General features: G+C 37.0%; 1 protein-coding gene across 3 annotated transcripts in view; it reads left to right on the top strand.

Annotated features, from left to right (window-relative positions):
* Positions 1 to 16,742, top strand: part of VPS35L (VPS35 endosomal protein sorting factor like) — a 56,705-nt gene that overhangs the window by 13,658 nt on the left and 26,305 nt on the right. For 2 of the 3 annotated variants that reach the window (XM_080386660.1, XM_080386662.1), the window contains exons 10-23: positions 1,363 to 1,459; positions 1,875 to 1,922; positions 2,967 to 3,060; positions 5,799 to 5,876; positions 6,250 to 6,372; positions 7,092 to 7,138; positions 9,302 to 9,413; positions 9,620 to 9,736; positions 10,078 to 10,131; positions 10,558 to 10,638; positions 11,506 to 11,568; positions 12,620 to 12,705; positions 13,740 to 13,820; positions 16,264 to 16,327. In XM_080386660.1, the coding sequence (XP_080242786.1) occupies positions 1,363 to 1,459; positions 1,875 to 1,922; positions 2,967 to 3,060; positions 5,799 to 5,876; positions 6,250 to 6,372; positions 7,092 to 7,138; positions 9,302 to 9,413; positions 9,620 to 9,736; positions 10,078 to 10,131; positions 10,558 to 10,638; positions 11,506 to 11,568; positions 12,620 to 12,705; positions 13,740 to 13,820; positions 16,264 to 16,327 (1,145 nt within the window). The remainder of the gene's footprint in view (positions 1 to 1,362; positions 1,460 to 1,874; positions 1,923 to 2,966; positions 3,061 to 5,798; positions 5,877 to 6,249; positions 6,373 to 7,091; positions 7,139 to 9,301; positions 9,414 to 9,619; positions 9,737 to 10,077; positions 10,132 to 10,557; positions 10,639 to 11,505; positions 11,569 to 12,619; positions 12,706 to 13,739; positions 13,821 to 16,263; positions 16,328 to 16,742) is intronic. The other variant, XM_080386661.1, reaches the window with a different exon arrangement.

Below are 16,742 nucleotides of genomic sequence, written 5' to 3'. Positions count from 1 at the left end.
GTGCAACAGTACCATTAGGTTGTAGTTAAATCCATAGGATTTGAGCCAGAAGCTTGGAACCAACAAATATTTGAATCTAAAATAAACTTACAGAAAACACTTAAGGTAAATTTGGTTGTTGCAGATCTGGCAAACTGTTCTTATAAACATTAATGAAGGCAGACAGTTCCCATCGCATGTCACGATTACTGGGCACAGTTACCTCTGTTCCGGAGAGCTGAGCTCATGCTGCAGCAGTACAGCTGCCGGAGGCATTGCTGGTGGGAACTTCCCAAGCAGCTATAAAAGTGGGAGGGAGAAGGAAAATCTGTGCTGTGCTTGCCATGCAGGGCAGTATGAACCCTGGAGGTTTCAGGCCCAACCTCCATCTCCATGCTTGTCCCTTGGGAGCCAAGCAAAACAAAGTTGGATGAGAACTCCTGTGGTGCTAGATGAGAAAGAACATCTTCCTGTACTCAGCCAGCATCTAGTGTGTGGCTTCTCTAGTCTTAGAAATTGGAAACTTAGGGAGCAGGAGCTTCTCACCTTCTAGGGGCAGGGATGGGAGAGCACTGGTATTTTACAGCTTTCGCAAGGAGTTATAAGCAGACATTCACAGCAGGAGCTGCTTGTCGAGCTTTATCATTGAGAGAAGAGAGATCCAGCCTTTCCAACCATCTTGCCTCAGACCTGAGCTGATCCAAGGAGCCTGTTTTTACCTTCTGTTCCAGGCAATCTAGACAAAGAGGAAGCAGTTCGCCATGCAACTGTGCACCCCCCAACCACAGCTCTGTCCCCCTAACCCATCTGTTCTGCTGGGGTGTCATCTTTTTCCTGCTGGCAGCTGACACAAATAGTCCCAGGGCTCACAAGGAGAGAACTGTGCAGTGGTGTTAGATGTTTCGCGTACTAAAACAACTGTTTGTCAGTGTTTAGTATTTCCTACTTTTTGCAATACAGTTTTAAATAATACTCTTTTAAAATTGTATTAGCCTTTTAAAGCAGAGAATTTGAGTACTTAAATTTATTTTATATGTATGCATTTGTTACGGATTTATATACATGTATTTGTTATATATTCCTTTTTTTTCTTTTTCTTCAGTTTCTTCTTTTGGGGGGAGGCAGAATTTAGATTTCTGAGTAGCAGATCTGAGATTAGCTTTGGCTTAGCTTCAGATTAGCTTCTGAAGCGGTACTTAGTACGAGATGGAAGCTCAGCTCTTACTGCTGCACAGCAGAGCTGAGAAGCAAACATACTGCTTGAGTTTATTATGGTGTGCCTAATTTCTTGTTGAAAGGAAAGAATACAGTTTTAAACCTAGAATGAAAAGTAACTTGTTTCTAGGAGTGTAACTATTTCTGGGTTGTTGTTTTTTCTCCCAGATAATTTTTCTCCAGAGATTGTTAACGATACAGCTAAAGAAACTTGCTTGAACTGGTTTTTCAAGATTGCTTCAATCAGAGAACTCATTCCGAGATTGTATCCTTGTCAAGTGAGACTCTCGGAGTGTGTCTGCAGGTTTTTCATAGACATTTCCAAAAATGAACTGTTTGTTTCAATAAAACCCACAGGATCTCATGTTTATACTAACTTTGATTTGTTTGTTTCAGGCTGTATGTTTTTAATTTAACTTTGAGTCATGTTTCATAGTAAACTGAATGCTGAATTGTTGGCTATGACCAGCGGGGCAGTGATAAAGTAGAGTTGATGTGTGAAAACTTTTGAAACAATAAAAATCTTGTAGGTAGATTGTAAAATTCAACAAAGTGTAGTGGGATTTAATACAGAAGGCCTTGAAATAGTTTGTTCAATATGTATTCGGTATGTAAGTTTATTTTCATGTTTTTAAATGGCACCTATCTTAGTTTTGGTCCTTAACTTGGCTTCATTTTAGTTACGTGGAAGCAGCAATACTGAAGTGCAATAAGTTCCTATCCAAAACGTAAGAGTAAATGTTAAGTATGGGAAGGAAGTGAATGACCAGACTTAAAAACTAATTTACAGAGTTAATGTGCAAGTTCTGTGGTTAATGGTGGATATGATCTCAATATATCTGAGAAGAAGCAGTACTGAGAGGTTTTGGAGTTTTTAGTGAGATGCCATGGAAAAAGTCAAGGCAGACTGTCATACAATTTGAAATGCAGTAATGCTTGCAGTTTTGGAATATATGTATAATTGTGACATCGGAAGTTTGCAAATTAAAAAACAGTGGTTTCAGATGGTGGAGGTGAAAGGAAGACTGTTGAGATGAGGAGTGAGGCAAAAATACAGGATAGAAAACTGAAAGGAAAATGTTGATGTGTCTGTCAATTGCTAGAGACTGAGTTGGAGAAACAATTTATGAGCAATGAGCCATTATCTATTGAAAATCTTGGTATAAGCTTCATATGTTGCCAAACAGTGTCAGTTACTGAGCTGAAAATGTTCCTTCACGTGTACTCCTCCTTTTTCAGTTATATTTTGAAACGAGTGTTGTAAGCCAAACTGCTACTATAGTGACAACTTCATTATCCCTAAAAAGCAGTTCTTTTACTGGAATTGATGGGCCTCATCTCCAGGCACTAGTACAGCTCTGTCAAAAAGGACCTGTGGGAAAATGAGACATACAAGGAGCTCTGCCAGTTCCGCTTCAGGCGGCTGCTTTTCTCACATTGAATTATAGCCCTAAAAAGCTCCCCTGTTCCTGCAAAATAGAGGGCAGCTTTTTAGTTGTGCTCGTCTTTTACAAGTCAAGCATCCAACCTGGCTGTCTGCACTACTCCTAATGACAAATACTGCAATTTGAATATAGGGTATGTGTTGCTGTACATACAAAATTTTACTTCTGAAATAGAATTTTGTGCTAATACACTGCTGCTTTGGTAGGAGTTTCTATAGCTCGCGCTCAATTGTCAATCTACAAGGCAGCTGCTGAAGTTATCTGTAGGTGATACAATGCTGTTTTCAATTGTTAAATCTCATTTTCGTTTCTGAAAAACCTTAACAGGGGGATTTCGGAATGTCTCCCACGTTTAACGTCTATGATTAGAGGAATTGGAGATCCGCTGGTTGCAGTCTATGCAAGAGCATACCTTTGCAGGGTAGGCCATCATTTAACACTAGAGATCTATATCAAAGATTTACTGCAGCTCGCTCTGCCACTAAAGGAAATTTTATTTTAAATACTGTTTTTATCTCAAGTAGAGAGCAGCCTGTCTCTTCCTTCCAACAATAAAAAAAAAATTTCTCTTTTGTTTTAGTAATGGGGGAATCTTTCTTTAAGTGTTTATAATAAGTGAAATTAATTTTATGTGTTGCTTATGCCAGTTTTTCATCTTCAGGTAGGATAAAATGTTAGAGAGCTAAGTGGAAGGAGAGTTTGGACTTTGAGACTACATGCTATTGTCTGATTGATAGGTGCTGCTTTTCGTAGTTAATGTATGCCTTTCGCTATGTTTATCTTCCTCCTTCTACTGCTAGAGTATAAGCGGCAGGCAGAGGGCTGGCAAGCTCCTTGCCAGAGGAGCCACTTGGTAAAGTGTTCAGACAGTGGATTTTTGTCTGACTGCACAGCATGGCTATGTTCTTATCCTCAACTACTCCTGCAGTTACTGTGACAGCTCAGCCAAGATAAACTTACCCAAGAAGAGACCCTAACGTGATTCAAAAAGTCATCAATACTGGAAAAATACTTGTGAAATACATTTTTTAGTAGCGGCAAAGGTATCAGCTATAATTGGAAAATGGTAGGGCTGCTAATGAGCAATACTTGCATGGAATCAGCTGCCATTAGGAAATGTGATGAGTTTGTTCAGTGTTGATATATCTGTTACGTTTGAATGAAATGTCCAGATGCTTTTGGTATACTGTTCAGGGGTGTCCATATGAATTCCTGCATCTGCAAGTAATTGCTAACCTCTGGTTTACTCGGGTAGATGAGCTGCCTAGTTTATTTGACTCTTGAAATACATTAATGCCTGCATTTTTGTCATAGGCTAAGCATTCCTGCTACATAGTGCAAGGTTTCTGAAGGTTTTTTAGGAAATTATTTGGATGCTGCATAGTCCACCTTTTACTGCTCCTGATACAGCTGAAGGAGATGCATAACGGTAGAGAGGTTAAGGCTAATACTCTAGTAATAATAATGGCAGTTAATGTAGTAAGGAAATACTTAGTGTGCTCCTTTTTGTCTGCAAAGGTGATCACATAAAATAGTGAAAAATTTTTGGTATAAAATACTAGCTGTTAAAATCCTGACTTCTGTTTAAAATAAGAAAACTTACTGGAATGGAAGGCATTTAATCTGCTGTATTCCAGCTACTGACATTATTATATTAATACTTTCACAATGAAGATAATGAAAATATATTTTTAAAAATTACAAATTCTGGAATCAGAAACCTGTGGTATTGATATAAATGTGTAAAGAAACATGGTAATAAAATGTGGGAATAAAGACTTTCGTGAAAGCAAAGGACCAGATCTTTACACAGCAAGGTGATGCATTTCTCTGTAGTCACATGTGATACATGACTGGCTTGGGTTGGTGCATGTTGGAAGAAGGGTTCGCCGGAGTCACGAAGACGCTCAATATGAGTTATGCATCTTGCTCAACTTTATTAGTTTCTAACACTACTTATATAAAACCGATACACATGCATATTCATAAAGCAGAAATATAATTGGTTAGTAGTCTCTAAACGCACGTGGTTCTCACACCCCTAATTATCATGACTAAAATAAGCATTCTATCCATGTAGCTAATTGTGTTGCTGTGTTTCAGCCTTGTAGTTTGTTACTCCCTATTTTCCCATACCGGTCCCTATCTTGCTTGGCCCTGCACCTGCTTTCCCAGCAGCTGTAGCTTGTTACAGCCACAGCCTGTTGGCACAACATAATTACTTGGTCTCAGGATTCAAGAACAGCTCAAGGCTACCTTTCTTGTTAACTTCAGCACAGCAACTTCAGTATAATTCTGATTACAGGCCTATTCTAATACCAGGCCTGGATTGTGCAGATCTTCAGAGATTCTAAGGCCACGCTTCTGCAGCCATTCTTCTACAGGTGCATGGTACCTCTGCCTTGTGATGTAGTCAGCTAGAATTGCATAAGCTTGAAGGCTCAGACCCTTGGGTTTGTTTGAAGAGGGGAACTTTAAGCTGTTGAGATGAGTGAGTTTGTGTGTGTGTTTTGAAGCCTGATCTGTTGCTAACTTCTCATTTACTTCTGCATCTTTCTCTTTTCTTTAGTAATATGCCACTTTTTTTTTGATACTTTTTATCTGTTATTGAAAACAGTCCTGTATGGATTCATTTGCTTTGCAGTTCCAGCTTCACTGCATAGGCCTTTCATTTGCACATCACCTTGTATTATTCATCAATATTTTATCTATATCTACCTGTATATTTATATTTTCCTTTGGGATGCTTGCTTCTTTCTGGCCACAGAATAAATACACATGATTTAAGGCAATTTTCTGAACTTTGACTTTTAAATGTTCTTCACTGTAGGCTCCCTGCATACAATGAGTATAGGCTGTTGCAGTGCAGGCACTGGGGTGGACACTGATTTCCCTGCTGCTTACAAGATACTTGGAGGTGATGTTAGGAGAAGCATGTTTGAACACAGCTGTAACTACCTCAGGGTAGTTGTTAGTGGACGTGACTATAATAGTAAGCAAGGAAATAATAAGTCAAAAGAATGTGATTCAGTGCTGTTTGTTGAGTTGATGTGTGTGGCTAGGTGTAGTCCTATGGAAAAAATGCATTTTTGTTTTACAGTTGAAGGAGAATTGTAGGTGATAGATGCAGATTAAGTCTTTCTTTTTCTTTTGATACAGGTTGGGATGGAAGTGGCACCACAGCTCAAAGAAAGCCTTAACAAAAATTTCTTTGACTTTCTTCTGACATTTAAACAAGTAAGCAAGTAGGGGTTTTATTTGCAAAATCACACAAATACATTCCTTAAACTACCGCATACTTTTTTAAAATCTTTGAGGTTCTTAAATATAGATTTAGGGATGTTCCTGTACCCCGATATAGTTTGGGACATTTTACATACATTCTGGTAAGCTGAAACTGTTCTATTCAGCATATTTCCATACTTCTAATGATAAATATTTTGAGCTTGACATTTTTTCCCCATTATGCAAGGAATGTTTCAGAGTATCTGTGTATCTTTGTGATCTTTTCTGTTGTCGTTTCCATTCATACACAAACTTGGTCCAGTTTGTCATATTTCCTACTAAATACTTTCTCACAGCAACATGTTTTTGTCCTTTACGTCAACAGATTCATGGGGATACGGTTCAGAATCAGCTGGTAGTGCAATGTGTGGAGATTCCTTTGTATTTGACTCTGTATTCTCCTGCTATAGACTGGATTTTACAGTGTATTGCCTACCATGCTCCTGAAGTAAGTAAACGTCGTAATGCCTGACACTGAAGGAAGTGTTAGGGTGAAAAGTTAATTTTGCCTATTAAAAAACCCCTTCAGTCAGTACTTACGTGAGTGTGAATGCAAGTGTAAAGAGCTTAGATACGGCTGCCTGTTTCTCTCTTCTATACAGGAAGAATGTTCATTTCCACAAAGCTCAGGTTAGACCACTTTAATTTCATAGGCAGTATTCCTGTTTGTTTCTTGCTGTCCTTTAGCTAGTTTAATCTTCATTTCCTGAATTCAGTAGTTTCTTCTGTCATACAGATATAAAAATGATTTGAGTAAACTTTAGCTTTGTAATTGCTTGACATAGTCAACAAGATCTTTTAATCTCAGTCAGTCTGTTTTGCACTCTGTGTCAGAGAGTTGGTAATCTTCACTTCTCCTGCCAGAGATAATTGATCTGGCTGGCAAAAAGTAATTACTTGGAGAAATGACATGGCTGAAGGATTGCAGATTTGACTTCCATAAAATGGTGTGTTTGGTTAAAATGCCACTGTACCTATTCCAGTGGGTGTGCTTTATGTTGTACTACACCATTGTTTTCTTGTGTTGTAAATACAGAGTAAGACAGGATTATTGGAATATATTAGGTAGGTAATTAAACCAGCTTTTAGTAGACTTCTTTACAGTAATTAAAGCTGAATTTATTTGCAGAGTCTCTACTTACTAATTTTAATAAGTAATTCTTCCAGGTTCTGCTTACTGAGATGATGGAGAGATGCAAAAAATTGGGGAACAAGTAAGTATTGCACAATGTGGAAGACATGAGTCTGTAATAGCTGTGAGTCCCTGTAATAAAATTCTCTCTCCCTTTTGAAAACACTGTTCGGATGCATAGTATAGCTGTTGTTCTCCTAGTAGTTTACTAAATCATGGTTATGAACATTAATTTCCAGAGGTGAAATCTAAAATATGGTAGATTACTTGGTAGAGCAAAAGTTAAATTAATTAATTGGTTGCTGCGTTTTGGCTCCTTAGCCAAGGTTTAGGATGGGTAATGTGTTCTCCATCAGCCGTGTCTGTGATTCCTGGTTGTGCTTCATTTTAATCTGTTTTCCTTGCCTGCTTTCTCCCTGGTCTCCACTGGCTACATTCAGCCCATACATACGTTTTGCAAGGGAAATGGTAAACAGCTGACACATTTGGAAGATGGTAATATTTAAGCGACTGCCTTTTTCAGCATTGAAATTAGTATCCCAAATGTCTCCTAGAAGGCTGTGCAGACTGACCACCTTTAGCAAGTACTTCAGGAAGATGGTCTGAAAGTTTTGTATGTACTTTCTGAGCTGTGTGAGTGCAATCTGGCCTGCTTGTGAGCTAATCTGAATTAATTTTATTGGGTAGGTAGGCTGAGCTCTGTAAAAGGTTTTGGCTACCTATTTTTTTTGCTGATGTGCTTTGCACAGTCCAATTCTGCAGTGGCTGAGGAGCTAAAATATGTTCATCACTTAGATGAGAACTGCCAGTATTAGCGTTCTGTGACAACTAAGGAGTGCAGGGAAAACGTGATTTTAAAAACGTGGTGTGAAGATGTTACTGTATCAGAGTGTATAATATGGGTAAAAGTAATCCCTGTGCTCTGCTATATTGATTGGTTTGTATAGGTATTAATTTGTTTTGTGGAACTTATTTTTAAATCACCTTTTAGCATTTCTTGTTTTAAAGGTGGAGTAGGTGCTTAGGACAAAACGTTGAGTATAATAAGGTTTTTTTTTTTGAAGAAATGTTTTTGGGACATGCCTTTTTTTATTGGGAAGTTGAATAATCTGTCTTAGATGCTGTATAAAGCATTGTAGTTTCCCTTTAAAGTGGAGTTCTGTGGTTTTATGTCTTCTCATGACTGTCAAAATACTACAAAGCAAGAGGCATCAGTATATAAATCTTTAAATAACCTCAGCATGTTCCATGAACTACGTTGTAGCCATCTAAGTGAGAAGTGACAGCCTGCTTCTCTGTATTGCAAAGCATATACCTAGTGAACTGGAAGTACTTGTCTAATGATAAAATGCAAATTCCAGTCAAATTGCGATGGGACCACTAATGCTCAGTCAGGAACACAGAGGATGCTGGGCTATTTTAAGCACTCCATAGAATTTCCCTCAAGGTAAAGTGCCCTATATTCAACTGTCTGTTTCAGCCTAGTGAAGGACACAGTGTTTTATGAGGCAGCTTCTGTGCTAACTCATGGCCGAGTTTGCCCAGAGGAATTGCCTTTTGGATGATCCTAGATTTTGTTTCTTATGTTTGCATAATGGTATCAGTAAACTGGGTTATACACAGTAATGCAGTGAGTTCACTCTTCCATCAGTAACTTTGGTTTGATAGTAATACAGATACGGGTCTGAATGATTACTCCTAAATGTCTAAATATGTCATAGTGACTGGATTTATTTTAATCCTAACAATGCAGCTGCTAGAAATTGGACTTTTATAATGCATATATAGAATCATTTAGGTTGGAAAAAACCTTTGAGATCAGTGTATTTCAATTCAGTGACAAAAACTTCAATGAGATTTGCCCTCCCAAAGTATACTTCTGAACTGTAGTTAAAAAGAGACTAAGCTTCTAAATGTGTCAGCTGCTCCTGGTTTACTTGATCTTTCTAGTAAATACCTGATAAAATGCTGGCTTCAAAAAACCCTGTGTGGAACAAGGATTCTACAGGCTGAGTTACCTTTTCTGTATCTGATGGCTTAATATTTTCTTGGTTTGCTTATGCACTATTAATCTTCATCAATGCAAGCTCGATTTGTGAGGTTTTTTTCTTCCTTATCCCCTTTTTTAAATTTAGAATAGATGCTGGACAGTTGTTAGTCTGAGAAGTTCAGATTGATGTAAATGAAGGGACAACCAAATTTTTGTTATGTTGAGCTGTATTGATTTGTGTTATGTTCATTGTAGTGCTCTGCTGTTGAATTCAGTAATGTCAGCATTCAGAGCAGAGTTTATTGCTGCAAGATCTATGGACTTCATTGCCATGATTAAAGAGTGTGATGAATCTGGATTCCCAAAGGTAACTTTCTGTATATAATTTGTAACAATTCCTGTTTGTTGTCTGACGGAGTTCTTTATACTCTTAGTTGCCTACATAACTTGCACATTGTTTAAGTAAAAGGTGGTTTGAGCCAAGAGATCTTTCTGCACAGTGTACCTGCTAGAGCAGTGTTGGACAGACATGCATCTTCTGTTTTTGATTTAAAATTTCTCATTAACTTTCAGCATCTCCTCTTTCGCTCCTTGGGATTAAACTTGGCATTGGCTGATCCTCCTGAAAATGATCGCCTTCAAATATTAAATGAAGCCTGGAAGGTGATAACAAAGCTGAAGAACCCACAGGTGAGTTATTGTCCACTCTGTTTCACTACTGTTTCTGCATTTAAGGCAAAATTGTGGGCAGCTGTTCAGTTAGCATATACTTAGCATGACATGGTTTACCTTTTGTAGATGCACACAGTTGCCAAAAAATATGGTGCCTGGTAATACCTTTTTATGATCCCTGTTTTTCTACTTAAGCATAACTTAATTCTGCGTAACATAATTCTACAGAAGAACTTTTGAGATTTGTTCATACCTTATGAGCTAATTGTTTTAAGTGTAATTTTGTTTCTTATGTTTGCATAAGTCTATTGCTCGTAACCTGCTGCAAACACTGGTAATCATAAGACACGTATTCCTAGGATTATATCAACTGTGCTGAAGTGTGGGTGGAGTATACATGCAGGCATTTTACGGTAGGTGAAAATTATTTTATTTCCTTTTGAAGGTATTCTGATACAGATTAGTGAGTGTATTAGCAGTTTGGTATTAAAAATGGAAAAACTAGGCCTATTCAATATAAGTGTGTAGGACTTCAGTAATGAATGAAAAAAATGTACTTCCTTTCATGAAAGATGAGCAGGGACAAAAGATGTAGCTTTGAAGGAGTCTTCACCACTCCCCAGCACCGCATATTTCTTACCCTTTTTTTTTTAATGGAAGGCGGACCAGTTTAAGTAAGGATTTACGGGAGCTATGGCTAAAGTTCCTGGCTTAACTAGAGCACTGTAGAAACCTGATGTTTTGGTAAATGGAAGTAAATTATCCAACTGGTTTGCAGTAACTTGATTTCTGTGCTGATTTCATTACTGTCTATTGCAACCTCATTTTTTGCTACACAGAAGCGAGAGGTCAATACAGTTTTGGCTGATGTTATCAAACACATGACTCCTGATCGAGCATTTGAAGATGCTTACCCACAGGTAAAGAATTTATTTTGCCAAATCTGTAAAAATCTGATGTGTGTTTTCTTAGATTAAATTAATTCTTAAACATTGCTGATGTCTCTTACCACAGAATAATTATTTTTAAACACTGGCTATAATTGGGGAAGCCTTTTGGAACAGTGTAGTGCTGTGATTTGTTCCTCCTTTTTCTCCTGTGCATTGATCTTTCGGTTCAGAGAAATGCTAAACCAGAATGATTTACATATTTAGAAGTAGCAATAGTTAACTCCTACATTGACAGTGGTGTTCTGCTGAAGATTAGTAATCATGGCAGACTGTTTAAACAGAAGTAAACCACAAAGTAATCCATCTCTACTTGGCATTGTTGAGGCTTCAGTAAATTATCATGTCTGGTTCTTGAGACTGCATGCCAGGTGAGATATGGATCAACTAAGAGGTTCTAGAAGGTTTTTGTGGTTATTTGGAGGGTAGATAAAGTGCCTACAAAAGAAGATTTAACAAACTGGTTTGGGATTATTTTTGTTTGTTTATTTGTGGGTTGGGTTGGCATTTTTTTAGTTTAGAGAGCTGAAGGGCATGCAGACTATAGATCAGAAAAATCTGCCTGACTATATAAAGAACAAATAACGCCTGGGCAGGCTGGTCAGCCTCTGTTCGTATGAGTTCTGAAGAGCATGTTGGAAATAAATCTGTTAAGAACAGCATATCTGTAGTCAATCATGGTTTGGGGAAAGAAATTACATCAATGAATGCTTAAAGTGTCTTCCAACCTAGTTTTCTATGAATAACTAGGGAAGAATAATTTCTGGTGTGGATAGTCTTAATTTAACTTGTGTTACAATCATTCATTTCCCCCCGCCCTGCCTTTTTTTTCCTCTTCAGCTGCAGTCAATTATTCAGAAAGTTATTACCTATATCTATGACTTCTCTCTGCTTTTTTCAGTGGTAAGTGATGCTCTGTTTAATAATTTTTTAAGAACTATTTTTCACTGTTTCTCCAAGAGAATTTACCTGACTTGAATATTTAGATTGTTTGCAGGGTCACATAGTGAGAGGGTGTTTTGTCAAGTAGATAAGTGCAGAAATGTTTTAGAAACTCTTTGCTGCTACTACTTGAATATTCTTTATTCTAATTCCAATTTTCTATACTTTTTTTTTTCCTTAGGCTGTTTCTAAGTTGCTTTGTTACTGTGGCATAATTGACAATGGAAGTTAAAATACCATTTATTTATGTGGGTGTTCATGTAATTACTCATAGCCATTTGTATGTTATGATATATACTTAGCATGTTCTATCATAGGGTTTGAGTTTGGTATTGAAACAAAGTGAAACTAAGAGAGGTCAGAGACTGTATATGAGGCAGAGGAAGAGTAACAAAGACAGTGGGTGTCAACGTTCTGAAACCAGTTGAAGAGTAAAATTGAAGGCTGACTCTGTGGGTTTGGAGTCAAGTCTTTTTCACAAATTGCTCAGATAATTCTGAAAAACTTACCCTCGCTATATTCTTGAGGTGATACAGAGACTAAGTATTTCAATATCTTAACAACCTAAACCCACATCTTTGAAAAAAATTTGTGTGTCTTGCACCTTCATAAGTTGCCCAGGCTACACACAAGATAGTTGCTGGTGTGTGGCCTGTTTTCATTGGTTTTAATATCCCACCTTTTCTTCCCATAGATGTCTGAATTTGTCAGGATCTTAAGCTGTTTCAAGTATATGACTGCTTTTAAAAAAATCTGCAACATTTGATCCAAACAGTTCTGTGTTTTATTCTGGATCTCTGCAATCAATAAATTGACATGCCTTTCAGCCTTTGGTGGTTTTCCATTTGTTCCACTCTTTCATCCTTCAAAATTAATTACTATCTTCAAAGATTAATTTTAACTAAACCAGCTATAATTATAAAACTTATCAAAAATATTTATTGCTTTAGTGTGTTGTTTGTAAAATACCTAATTTTACTTGTTTATGTATTTAATGTATTTATACTTTCAGGAGAAATTCCTGCCATTTCTGGATATGTTCCAGAAGGAAAGTGTGAGAGTGGAGGTTTGCAAGTGCATTATGGAATCTTTTATTAAGTAAGTGGAGAATATTGAGATTAAATGCACTCTGGAGGGTCTGGGGAATGTATTGAAAGATTGCTAGGGAAGATGAGTCAGTGTGTAGGCCATTTAGCTTGTGAAGGTGTTCCAGGTTATGGGGGGAAAAAATAATGCCTCAATTTTGTTAATCTATTGGTTGACTGTTTAACTGTTCACAAAGAAAGCTGAAACTGAAGTAAATGTATTGATGCTGGCTTGCTGTGGATTAACAGAATAGTTGTTCTCTGAGGTTTTTAAAAGTTATGTTGCCTTACTTGGTTTATGAAATTTATTTTGTATTCCAGCTGGTGTGACAGCACAGAACCTTGGTATAATGGAGGAAGAAAGAGCAGTCTCTTGTTACAAGCTCCATTATGTAGAAAAATGGGTATTTCCACAGTTGAAAATCAACTTATAAGATGAGGGTTCATCTTCAAATATTGTTAAAGTCAGACAGTCCCTTTCTTTTCAAATAATTCACAGGTTGCTTGAAACATTTTTTAATTTTTCACCTTCCCTTCAGGTACTAAGCCCCCACCGCAGCCTTCTCTAGATTAAACAGTCCCAGCTCTCTTGGCCTTTGCTCATTTGAGAGGTGCTGCAGCCCCTTAGCGGTGCTCCACTGCACGTGTGCCTCTGTACCTAAATGTGGCATTTATCCTTTCTGCCTGTCCATCAGTAGCAGAGAAACCGTATTTCTTCTTGGTAGATCTAGAATTGCGTTGTTTTGATGTTCATAGATTGCCTCAATGTATCACTTGTTTAGCTTGTTCTGTCCCTTCAGGAGCCAGATTCTGTGGCTTGGCAGTAAAGCTCCATGTATTAAGATGTTTATTGACTAGCATTTGTTGCAATTATATGTCTGCTAACCATGTGATCTTTGGAGTTCTGTTGGCTAAAAAATGAATATAAAATTTCTGTAGTGTCATACAATGCTGATGATTGGAGTTCTGCATTAGAATGGTATTACTCATTGGTTTTCATTTTGAAAGAGCAGGATTTTTCATCACTTTTTCTAAAATATTTTATAGGCATCAACAGGAATCTACAAAGGATCCTGTTATACTCAATGCTCTTCTGCATATCTGCAAGACGATGCATGATTCTGTGAAGTAAGATTAATTTTACTCATACTATAGTAAATTAATAAAATAAAAATAAAAAATAGATTAATTTTACTCATAACTATAGTTTTTGCAAAGTTTGCTGCTAGGTGTACAGTTTCACATGCCTGAGGCTGTTTGTTTCATGGTGGATTAAGACATGGATCCAGTTAGTGCTGAGGGAAGAGCTGCACAGTGAAGTGGCAGCATGTACCATTTACTCTTTAATTACTGCTTTATTTTGAATAGTGAAGCAGAATTTTAAAAGGAAAGTAGCAACAGTTTTGTAGAGTTTTCTAGTGAAGCAGAGACTAAACAATCTTTTTAAAATATTTTTGAGAGTGAAACCAATGTAATCTTTGAGTTATAGTGAATAATAAACTATTTTTGAGATTTAAGTGAAAATGTAGCTATTATAGCACAGATTGCCATACTCAATTGCATCTGTTTTTTTGGGCCTACTTTTTCAGCCATTACAAAGAGGTGTGAAGTCTTTAAAGGACACTTGGAAGGTCTCTAGGAACTTGAGTAGAGGAAGCTAGAACAGAGGAGAAGCTCTTGAACCATCTGTGTCTTTCCCCTAAATCCTTCTCGTCTCTTTTCCCCTTGACTTTGAGTGCTGAGGTTGTTGGGGATCCTGGGTGCGTTGTTGGATCCTCAGTGTTCGAACAGCAGTTGTGCAATGTGGAAAACAGTTGTGGTTGTAGGTATCTTGCAGAAATCACACAGAAATCTCTGTCTGATTGAAAATACAGCCAGAATCACAGTGCTCCAAATTTTAGATCGTAAGAGCAAAAATCTGCTTTTTTTCTTCTGGTTTGGGTTGAGTAGAACTGTAGGGGCACAGTTTCTTTTGGCACTCTGAGCCTAACACCTCTTTGTATGGCAGACGCTGTAAAGGAACTTGTAACTGTTTCGGCCTTGATATGCCATGAATGCAAGATTTATTGCCAATAAAGAAATCAGATTTGGCATGTAATTCCAATTTATACCGGCTAGAGTGCTTTATTTTGGGTTAGAGCACCTTATTTGGCTGTATGGTGCACTAAAAGCCACTTCAACCTTTAAACAGAAGAATATATTGAAGCTAAAATAGCTTATTAAAAAAATTAAGCAGTTTATGGCAATCCACATTTGGTGCTTCCTCTGACATGTCACCAAAACAATTTGATATTTCACTGGGATCCTTAAAATCCCTTTAGTCAGCAGTTCTTTTAGCTGAGATAAGGTGGTGTGCATTGTTAGCTTGGTTGTGTTGTGTCATCTTTGATTGGCAAATCATCATAAATTCTACATATCTTAAAGTAACTCCTGCATCTGTTTTTACACCCTGGTTCAGGAAACTCCCAAACCATTGTGTAGAGCTTGCTGACCCCCGTAACAGCTGTTGCAGGATAACAGCCTTTAGGCTGGTAGGGGTCTGATTCAGAATTGAACTGTAAACCTATAACTGACCCGGAGATCTCATTACAAGTCTTCTGAGCCTTTCAGAGCCCATCAGTTGGCTCTTTTGATTGGCAATGCACTAATGAGCTAATCATGCTGAGATTTTCTTTCCTCCTTTACTGAATTTGTATAATAAAACTATTGTTCTCTTCCCATCTGGTGTCTGAGCTCAGAAATGGGTAACTAATATACTGAAGGTCAAAGCTAGAGCCAAGTCTATAATAGTAAAAGGATTAAACTGTTAATTTAATGTTAGTTAATTGTAATTTAACTTTTTGCTTATCCATTTTCAGTGAAACAGGTTTGACTTATTGGATTTTAATGTGATGTAAATTTGTTTCAAATCAGATTTGGACCCTTGCTATAGAATTGGTATTAGTGATAATCTTGAAAGTTTTTACATATCAATTTAGTTCTGTTTGTGCTAAAACATCAAAAAGGCAGCACTGTGACAAGGTAATGCTAATTATTTTTTAAATTATGTGGCAGGGTTAGTTAAAAAAACCCAAACCAAACAATAAGCTAATGATGTTTCTAAAATAAATACATTAACTATTACGTATTCTATTGAAAGTGTATTGTAAAAACTTTTCCCCTTAAATAGGAAAACTTTCTTCTAAGAATAGATTTACTAACTTCTTTAGGTTTTTATGATCAGTTCCTACTCAAGTTCTCATGTTGTAACACGAGACTGAAACCATTTGCGTGCTTCAGTAAAAAACATGAGCTTAGCTTCCTTCTCATGACAAAATTCTGTAAAATATAAAGACACTACTGGCAATTTATTTTTTTTAAAATTTCAAATTCAGTTTGGTGCCTGGTTTACTTGATATTCGTATTAAAATTAGGTATTGCTTTATAATTAACAGTTTAGTGGTCTTAGTGTGCAATAAACATTTTATATGGACATATAACATTATATAAGTTAGCATGTGTCATTTGAACCTTTACAGATAATAAGGTAAAGCAATATTCTAAAATTTACCATATACATTTTTTCTTCTAGTGCACTAACACTTGAAGATGAGAAAAGAATGTTAGCAGCTTTGATAAATGGATTCATTAAAATGGTGAGTGACAATTGTGTGCAACTGTTGGGGTGTACCTTATAGCTCGGATTTTCCTGAGATCCCCATGAGAAACAGGTGCCTATGTAGCTGAATCGGAGACTGTGTCTGACTTGCTTAAGACTGTTGAAAACCCCAACCAGTGTATTTTAGTGAAATAAGTATGTCTGTGTTGAAATAAATATCATACAGTATTGAGGATGACATGATGCAATATGAGATTTTAAAGTGCATGTGTTGTTTATTTAATCATATTTCCTGCTAGTTTTGTAAATCTCATGTAAAACTTGTTAAGTATTTTAAAGCAAAACACTAATGTAGCAAAAAAGCAAAATACCAATAAAACAGCAGTTAAAGTCTTGCCATTATAGTGTCAGAGAAAGCTCACTGATTTATGTGAATGCAGTTCCTGCTACCC

Source organism: Falco punctatus, assembly GCF_963210335.1.
Source record: "Falco punctatus genome assembly, chromosome: 4".
Classification (NCBI taxonomy): Eukaryota; Metazoa; Chordata; class Aves; order Falconiformes; family Falconidae; genus Falco; species Falco punctatus.
This window is presented reverse-complemented; position numbering and strand designations above follow the sequence as displayed.